The sequence below is a fragment of the Castor canadensis genome, chromosome 14 (genome assembly GCF_047511655.1).
Source record: "Castor canadensis chromosome 14, mCasCan1.hap1v2, whole genome shotgun sequence".
NCBI lineage: Eukaryota > Metazoa > Chordata > Mammalia > Rodentia > Castoridae > Castor > Castor canadensis.
This window is the reverse complement of record NC_133399.1, coordinates 49894323-49903790: the sequence shown is the minus strand read 5'-3', so window position 1 is coordinate 49903790 and position 9468 is coordinate 49894323. Positions and strand designations below refer to the sequence as shown.

The window sequence follows — 9468 nt, the reverse complement described above, 5'->3', positions numbered from 1 at the left end:
GCGAGGACGGGGAAGCTAGGTGCGATGGCGAGAGGCGCTCGGGCATATGGACCGCAGCCCCTGGGATGCACAGAGCAGCTCCTGGGTCAGGGTGAACAGCTGACCCAACTCGAGTTCAGCAAACCCACCCACCCACCTGCAGCAGCGCCCACCAGCGCGAAACCGCAGGGTCTGAGCCCGTCGCCCGATCGGTGGTCACCACGTGACCCCGCGCCCGCGTCCGCCCCCGTGCGTGCGCGCTGCCGACGCCCATTGTTGGCCGCGGTGACGTCGTGGGGCGGGGCCTGGGCGGGGCCGGCGGCCCGGGAGGCGGGCGGCGGGAGGGCAGGAGCGTCCCGCGCCGCCGCCGCCGCCTCGGCCGTCAGGAGCCGCCGCAGCTCGCGAGCACACAGAGTCCGGCCGCCCCCGGCCCGGCCGGCCGAGCAGCCCCGCGCCGCCGCCCCGCCCGCCGCCGCCCCGCCCCGCCGCTGGATGCCGGCGGCCGGTGGCCGAGCTCGCAGAGGCGGAGGGCGGCTCGGGCGGCGGCGGCGGCGCGGGCGGCCGGCGGCCGAGCGGCAGGAGCGCGGGCCCGAGCTCTAGCGCCGGCCATGCCCGGATCCACCGGCCAGCCCGACGGCGGCGGGGGCGGCGGGGGCGGCGGGCCGGGGGCTGTGGCCGGCGGGGATCCCAGTCCGCGTCCCACGCCCCCAGGCGCGGAGGAGGCCGCGCCCCGGCCGCCGCCCGAGCCCGACGACGCGGCCGCCGCGCTGCGCCTGGCGCTGGATCAGCTGTCCGCTCTGGGGCTAGGGGGCTCGGGCTCTCTGGACGAAGAGGGGGAGGCTACAGGCGGCGGAGACGGCACGGCGGCGGGCGGCGCGGACGGCGGGAAGGCTGAGCCCGCGTCCCCCGACGGGGCCGATCCCGTCGCGCCCCTGGCCGTGGCGCCCGCTGTGGCAGTGGCCGTGGCGCCCGGCGCTCTGCCGCTGCTGGAACCCGATGTGAGTCCCCCGCCGCCACCGCCCCGGCCGTCGCCGCCCGACGTGTTCGCGGGTTTCGCGCCCCACCCTTCAGCCCTGGGTCCCCCGACGCTGCTGGCCGAGCAGATGAATGTGATCGGCAGCCGCAAGAAGAGCGTGAACATGACGGAGTGTGTGCCGGTGCCCAGCTCGGAGCATGTCGCCGAGATCGTGGGTCGCCAGGGTGAGTGGCCGCCGTCAGGGGCGTCGCCTATCCTGGGAAGGGGCCTCCCCGGCCCACCCCAACCTGCAACGGACACCGGACACACCCCGCGTGGGCTCCAGCCACCAGGCCGCCCTAGCTTCTTTGTCCAGATGCCGGCAGCGAGAGAAAGTTGGGCGCAGCGGGTGCTCCTCCCCTCGTGCTCTGCCTGCCGCCGCCTTTGTCTGGGCTTCTCCTTGCAGCCTCTGTCCAGGCATCCAATTGCTGGCAGGATACCCCGAGAACAGGGGCCTGGGAACCAGCTGCCGGGTCTGGACAGTGGGAGTTCCACCCCCACCATAGACATGGGGAGGGGCAAGCTCAGATTTGAGGGGGGTGTCTTATGGAGGGCACCCCCAGGGTCAGGAGGAAAGTGGCAGCATAAAATAGGTGCATCCCAGCTCTCCAGTCTGGGGTCCGGATTGGGGTGGGGGCCCAAGGGAATGACAGAGGACTCCTGCCCCATGCTGTACCATGAGCCAAGGATCTGGGGCTTGTAGAAGATCCAGCTGCTGAAGCTGTTTCTGGGGTGCAGCCCCACACCCCTCCTTGGCAGGCTAGCCACAGGCAGGCCCAGAGTGTGAGGGTCCCAACAGCAACCTTGTTGGAGTGTCCCTGTTGCCGCCCCATTGTTCTCTTTGTTAGAGAACCAGGCTGAGATTCGCAGGGTGACATCAGGCTGGCCGATGCTCATTGGCCCTCGAGCTGTGGGGCGGGCAGGCGGTGGTGGGCAGTGCCTGGTCCAGCACACACCCACTGCCCAGTGAGCAGCCATGCTGCCTGCACACTGCCTCAACTTTCTCCTTCCTTCCTGTCCAGGGCTCCCCACTCCTGACTCCCTGCTTACAGTCTGTGATCAGGCTAGGTTCTAGAACTTAGGGTGGGGCTTGGGAGGGCCAGAGGTGGGGCTGTGAGACACTCAGATGGGGGAAGGGGGGTCATGACTCTGGACCCTTTGTAACAGAAGCCAGAGAAAAGTGTGGGGGACCTGAATTGCATGATCACCTGGTCACCCTTGTTCTGAGCAGATGGGGCAGTTGGCCAGCAAGACCTGGCTTTCACTCACACGTCTATTCTGTGCATGGACCAGGGTCAAGCATTTTGTTGGGCCCAGGAACCCACCATGAGGAGGGAGGCAGGTTACTGTCTGAGCCCCACTGTCCCGGTGTATGGGTGCAGGAAGACCCAGTACAGCAGCTTCCTTCACCACCCTGTGGCTGCCTTCCCACTTAGGCCCTCTACTTCTATCCTAGATGCAGTAGGACAAATTACAGGACAGGTGCCATATGCTGTGTGTCCAGAGCCTGTGGGAACAGATGTGCAAACTGAGGCCTGGAATCTTTTGCCCAAAGTCAGCATGTTGAACCTCTGGGCAGTGGAGGGTGAAATGTGTTTTTGGCTCTGTGTGAATGCAGTTGTCCTGGCACTGGAAGGTCCTTAGAGATCTGCAGCTACACAGGAGGGGGTGCGGGGTCATGCAGAGGGCACTTTGCCCTATGGCCTCAGCTGTGTGGTCTTTGGTGGCAGGGCCATGGAGAACCAAACCTGGAGGCACCAGGTTAAGCCCAACCTCCTGGTGTGCATTTGGCATCCTTTTGTGGGATCCTGGTGTGGCATACAGCAAGGCAAGCCCAGAGTACTGTGGGCCTTGGTGCTTAGCCTGCACACTGGAGTGGCCCTGTGACCCTAAGCCAGTGGCAGCCCTCTCTGATGCAGAGATAGCACCTTCCTTGAGGTTGTTTTGAAGATGCTCCAACAAGATGCTGATTTTAATTCTGAATCCACATTGCACATAATACCACTTAGGATTCATGCAGCTCCTGTGAATACCAAGACAGGATGTCAGCTTTAGTGGTCCTTGCCTCTAGAACCATCTGTGGCTTCCAGCTTCTTCCACCCATCCATTTCTCAGATACATCTATCAAGGTCTTTTGTGCCGCAGTGCTGCCCACTGTCCCTGTGGTCACTTACCCTATTCTCCACCTGAACTTCTTACTCTGTTCTGTCAAACTCCAGGTCTAAGTCCACCCTCTCTCTTGAAGGACAGGAGAGATACACCTACCTGATCTCACCAAATGAGAGTCATAGAGACCCAGAGCCAGCCTCTCCCTGATATTCTGATGTCTCTTAGTGTTTTGTTTTGTTTTGTTTGCGGTACTGGGGTTTGAACTCAGGGCCTCACACTTGCTAGGCAGGTGCTCTACCACTTGAGTCACTCTACCAGCAACCCTGCTGTGTCTGAGCCTCCTTTTCCCAGTCCTAGAATGGGTTCAAGGGTTTTCTGAGCACAGTAGAGTCAGTTACAACCCCTGTGAGGGGATCTGAGCAGGAGGCAGTTTCCCTTTTTTCCTATTTCTGTCTTAACCCCTATGGTGCTGGGGACAGAACCCAGGGCCTGTGTATGCCAGAGCCTGCACAGGCCACACTCCCACCCCCAAGTCTCCATTGAGCATCTATCGTGTGCTGAGCCTGTTCCAGCTTTGACCTGCCCTATGTCAACAAACCCCTCGATGTCCACAGACAGACAGGGAAGGGCACTTCTGGCATGGCTGAGACAGAGCTGGAGCCAGCAAAAACTTCTCCACCTGGAGCTCAGCCTTGGAGTGGAGATTCCCAGTTGGTCAGCAAAGGTCACCTGGGAAGTCCCCCTGTACACTTCCTTCTGAAATCCTCCTACATACCGCTTGGTGTCCTGGATGAATCTGTGCCTCTTGAGGCCACCCTGTGGGTTCAGGGTTTCACCAGGCTCAGTTCTTTGCACCTGTCTGTGTTTCCAGTGAGGAATGATGATGCTGAAAGCAGGGGACGGACTAGAGGTCACCTAGGGCCCTTTCTGCTATTGTCACTGGTAGAGATGCGGCCTCAGACTGCTTCTTTGGGCCCTGGGGACCCTTCCTCCCCATGGCTACTTCTCTTTCCTACACCTCATACCTATTGGTTACCCCACCCCTGTGGCCTGGAGTGCTTTCCCAGTAGGTAGGGACAGTGCTGGGACACTGGCAGAGCTGTGCTTTGGCTCTCCTGCGGAATGCTGTGGCTCTCTGGATTTGTACCTGCGGCAGTGTACTCTCCAAACCAGGTCAGGTGAGCAACACCTGCTGGCCTGGGCTCTGGAGGGGGTCTGCCACAGTGCAGTGGGAGTGAGGTTACAGGGGCAGGTCAGGGCCAGCCTCTGGGATGGTCCTCAGAGTCAGAATCTTGGGGGCAGGGCCCAGGAATCCTCATTGCAGCCCATGGTTGTAGACCATTAGTCACCTCCAGCGACCCCTGGGCCTGGGGCTTAGCTGCTAGCTTCTCTGTGTCCCACTGAAGGGTCCTCCTGCTCCATGTCTGGCGGAAGTGGGGTTTGGGGATAGTATCACAGCTGAGCTGTAGTTGGTCACCTTGACTTATTCTTTGCTTCTGGCCTTTTGACCAAAAGCCCCTCCTCTACCTTAATCTGGCTCTCTCCTCCTTGGCTCACAGACCTGTCCCAACTGCCACCCCCTTCCACATTGCCACTCACTCCATCTAGGCTCTTTATGTGAGCTAGACTGTGGCCATGTGAGGTCCCCCTCCCTGGTGTGACCCTCTGGGGTCCAGAGCACCTGGAGTGTCAGAATGGAAGGACCCCATGTTGGAAGACACCTCTTAACACTCTGTCCCAGCCTGGCTGCCAAGTGGGACAAGGGTCAGGAATGTTAGGATGGGAATGGAGGCTGAGCCAGTTATGGGAAAGCCAGGGCCAGGACAAGTCAACGGGGGTCAGTGTGGGGTACTAGTGTGCCTATTTGGCACAGGAACCTTATGAAGTGGGAGAAGAGCTGGGGGGATGGAGAAAGCAGTGTGCAGACCCAAGAGATGGCCCTCTTCTTGGTGACAGTGTGGCTTTGATTCAACAGCAGCCCTGTGTTGAGCTGCTGTTGCCCTCCAGATGGCTCACTTTTATTAGCATACATTAGTTGGGCAGGAGGTTTCTTTTTTTCTTTTTCTTTTTTTCTTACACCTTGAGCCACTCTACCAAGGCTTTTTTTGTGATGGATTTTTTTCAAGATAGGGTCTCAGGAACTATTTGCCCAGACTGGCTTCAAACCGCAGTCCTCTTGATTTCTGCCTCCTGAGTGGCTAGGATTGCAGGCGTGAGCCACTGGCGCCGCCTACTGGATAGGAGCTTTCATTGTGACATTTCCATGTATGCTTCCAATGATCTTGGTTAAGTTCATCCCCCATCATCATTCTCCCTCATTCCCCCTCCCCACTGGTCTTGCTACTTTTGTATCTTCTACTCCTGGAGACATTAGCAACACTGTACCTTCTCAGTGTACCCTGGTGGTATTGACACTATGTTCCTACTGTCTCTGCCTCCCAGAACCTGGAGGGACTGCTCAGCATCCTTGGGCCCTAACTGAAGATTAGGCTGGGAATGTCCTGGACTGGCAGGCCACACCTTCTCTTTACACCCCAGGGCTGCCTAGATACTGGGTAAAGTGCTCCTGTTGAAGACCCTTGCCCCCAATACTCGTGTGGCCCCATGAGGTCAGCACCCAACCTAGTCCACACAGAGGAAGCTCAGTGCAGTGTTTGAGGTGTCCCATGTCACTGCCAGGAGTCTGTCATCAGGCTCCTTTTGGAAAGAGGCCTTTGGTTTGTATGTACATTCTGAACCTCAGTGTCCCCAAGCTTTGCACAAGGAGTCAGTGTTGGAGGGTCAGTGTACCCTGGGGCTGACATTGTACCGTGTGGCCTGAAACAATAGAAATTTATTTCTTCACTCAGTCCTAAAGCCCAGAATTCCAAGGCTAAGGTGAGCAGGTCCCTACTGCTCCCTTCTGAGGCCTCAGTAGGGAGCAGGGTCCTTCCTGCTTCTTCCAGCTGTTGGTCTTATTGGTGACTCCTTAGTGTCCGTTGCCTCACCCCAGTCAATGTCTCTCTCTAATCGTGTGGCTGTCTTTTTATACGGACACTTAGTTATGTTCGCTCAAGGCCGCCTATTTCATAACATAATGTAATTTTAACTGCATCTGCAAAGACTCTGTGTCCAAAGAAAGTCACTGTCTTAGTCTGTTCCTGCTGCTGTAGCAAAACACCTTAGACTGGGTAATGAAAGAACAGTATTGCATGTGTCTCTGGAGGTTGGAAAATCTAAGATCAAGGCAGATTCATTGTCTTGTGAGGGCCCATTCCTCATAGCTGGCACTTTCTATGAGATGAGTCCTCCCTGTCATGGCAAAAGGGACAATGGAGCTCCCTGAAAGCTTCTTTTTAAGGAAACTAGTCCTATTCAGAAGGGTGCCACCCGGCACTTAAGTCAAGTCCTAGAGGCCCCACCTGCAAATTCTGTCACACTGGATATCTCAATGAATTTGGGGGCACAAATATTCAGTCCTGAGGTTTCAGGATGTGAATTACCAGGAACCAACAACTGGCTCCTTTTGCCTTTTTGCCAACCCTTCTGGCCCAGGGGGGAAACTGAGGCTCAGCATAGGAGGGCCATGGAATGTCTAAGGACAAGCAGATGGGGGCTCTGAGTTGGCCTTGCAGTCAGCTTCCCACAAGGGGCTCTCGGTCACCATGGCTCCCCTCCTTTTGCAGGGTGCAAGATCAAGGCTCTGCGTGCCAAGACTAACACATACATCAAGACTCCTGTGCGTGGAGAGGAGCCGGTCTTCATCGTGACAGGCCGCAAGGAGGACGTGGAGATGGCTAAGCGCGAGATCCTGTCAGCGGCTGAGCACTTCTCCATGATCCGGGCCACACGGAGCAAGGCGGGTGGGCTGCCTGGCGCTGCCCTGGGCCCACCCAACCTGCCTGGACAGACCACCATCCAGGTGCGCGTGCCCTACCGCGTGGTGGGGCTGGTGGTGGGACCCAAGGGCGCCACAATCAAGCGCATCCAGCAGCGAACGCACACGTACATCGTGACTCCCGGGAGGGACAAGGAGCCTGTGTTCGCAGTGACCGGAATGCCAGAGAACGTGGACCGCGCGCGTGAGGAGATCGAGGCGCACATCACGCTGCGCACGGGTGCCTTCACGGACTCAGGCCCCGACAGTGATTTCCATGCCAACGGCACCGATGTCTGTCTAGACCTGCTGGGGGCTGCCGCCAGCCTCTGGGCGAAGGCCCCTCACCCAGGGCGGCGGCCTCCCACGGCCACAGCTGGCCTCCGTGGAGACAGTACTCTGGGCGCCCCCGGTGGCCCTGATGCTTTCTATGTGGGTAGCCGTGGAGGACCGCCCGTGCAGGACACGGGCCCCACCAGCCCCTATGGTGGCTCAGGCAACGGGGGCTTCACGTTCGGTGGCGATGGCCCCGGGGCCCCTACAGGGACAACAGCCCCCGAGGATTGTGACTTCGGATTCGACTTCCTGGCGCTGGACCTGACAGTGCCCGCCACCGCCACCATCTGGGCTCCTTTTGAGCGGGCTGCTCCCCTGCCGGCCTTCAGTGGCTGCCCGGCAGTCAATGGGGCAGCGGTGCCACCGCCTGCTGGCGCCCGGCGTAGCAGCGGGGCAACAACCCCGCGCCACTCGCCCACGCTGCCTGAGCCCAGTGGCCTGGGCCTGGAGCTGCCATTGGCGCGCCGTGGAGCCCCCGATCCAGTAGGTCCCCTGCCCTGGTGGCCCCCGCAGAGCACCCTGCCACCCTTCTCTGGGAGCACCAGCTTCGCCACTGCGCCCTCGTTGCCCAGCAGTGCCACCACCTCTGTGCTGGACCCCAGTGCCTCAGAAGGCTCCCGAAAACCCTCCATGACAGCAGCCGTGGTGACAGCAGCGGCAGTGGCCAACACATCAGTTTCTCCGGCAGCCCCAGTCCTGCCCACCACCACTGTGGCGCGCGAGTGCGTGGTGTGCACGGAAGGGGAGGCCATGGCCGCACTGGTGCCCTGCGGCCACAACCTCTTCTGCATGGACTGTGCCGTCCGCATCTGTGGCAAGAGCGAGCCTGAGTGCCCTGCCTGCCGCACACCGGCCACCCAGGCCATTCATATCTTTTCCTAGCTGCGCTGGGCAGGCACTTCGAGTGCCAGGGTGGGTGTGGGCAGCAGGGCTGGGCTGCCCGGGTGGGAGAGGGAGCAGGTTGGGACTGGGGTACAGGACACAAAGCCGGGGTGGCAGAGGGGCCATGTGTGTCTGCAGACAGCTTTAACTCCTGTGCCAGGTGTGGAGATGGCTGGCCGGCAGCCCAGCGACAACACCTCGGGTCTTGATAAATGACAGTATTGATGGACAGGTTAAACTAATTCGGAGAGAAAGGCCTGCTTGCACTTTTTATTTAAGACACCCTCTCCCAGGGTGATCTTAAAACAAAACAAAATAACACGATTTTTACAACTCTCCTTCCTTGTCCTCCTTTTGTATGTAGCCGTTTGGATTTGGCAGTGTTTGTTCTTGCTGGCCGGTCTCAGACGACATGGACACTTCCAGAAAGAGGAGAGTGGCGTTTTTACTCCTTTGGGGGTAACGTTTACTGTTTTCTATGCCAGCCACCAGTGGCCAGCTGAGGGTGGGGTGGGGGCGGGGTCCAGGGCGTCCCAACCAGAAATTTCTAACTTTTTTTTTAATTATCACTCCCCTTCCTGCTGTGTTTTTTGTTGTCATTTTTTAAATTTTTTAAAGTTTTTTTAAATTATTTTTACTTTTTACCTCTTGTGTATATGTAGGGAATTTCTAGGGAAATATGTACTTTATGGAATAAATTTTAAGAACTAAAATATATTTTATTTTAAAGTAATGGACCTTTAATCTTACACAGCTAAATTACTGATTATATATTTGCTGAGCTGATTTAAGGGTTAAAAAAATTGTATCAAGAGTTTTATTTTTTGACTTAAAGCCTTCTTAATAAAGTCTTTTTACTACATGTGAGCCCCTGGTTTCCTCCTGCTAGGGAGTGGGGTACCTGAGGGGTGGGGGCCACATCTGGCTCCTCAGCCCCCAACTCTAGAGTCTATGCTCAAACTGTGGCCAGGCACTGTCTCCTGTTCCAGATGAGGGGTTGGATTGTGGGGGACAGCCCCCTCCCTGAGGTTTCAATCCCCCCACTCCAGTGGGAATTTTAGCCCATGGGGTCAGTCAGCTATGACTCCAGAAGGAGCAGGGTTAGGCTGTCCCTGGGCCCACCTGCCAAGTCCATGGGGTCCACCGCCATTGTGCAGATTAGATCTGGAAACTCCCTGGACTGGCCCCAGTGTCTTCTAGTCTAAAGGGACATTTAAGTGATGAGCCCCAGGAGAGTCCACAGGGCCACCAGACACCTCTCCAGGGCTGGGATTGAGCCCTGAGAGTGAGG

The 9468-nt window shown here is 58.2% G+C and overlaps 1 protein-coding gene across 1 annotated transcript; it reads left to right on the top strand.

Annotated features, from left to right (window-relative positions):
* The first annotated feature begins 587 nt into the window (after positions 1–587).
* On the top strand, positions 588–9039 carry Mex3d (mex-3 RNA binding family member D). Its single transcript, XM_020173911.2, has 2 exons — positions 588–1179; positions 6769–9039. The coding sequence occupies exons 1-2, from the start codon at positions 588–590 to the stop codon at positions 8175–8177; spliced, it is 2001 nt and encodes a 666-aa protein (XP_020029500.2). The 3' UTR covers positions 8178–9039.
* The last annotated feature ends 429 nt before the right edge of the window (positions 9040–9468 follow it).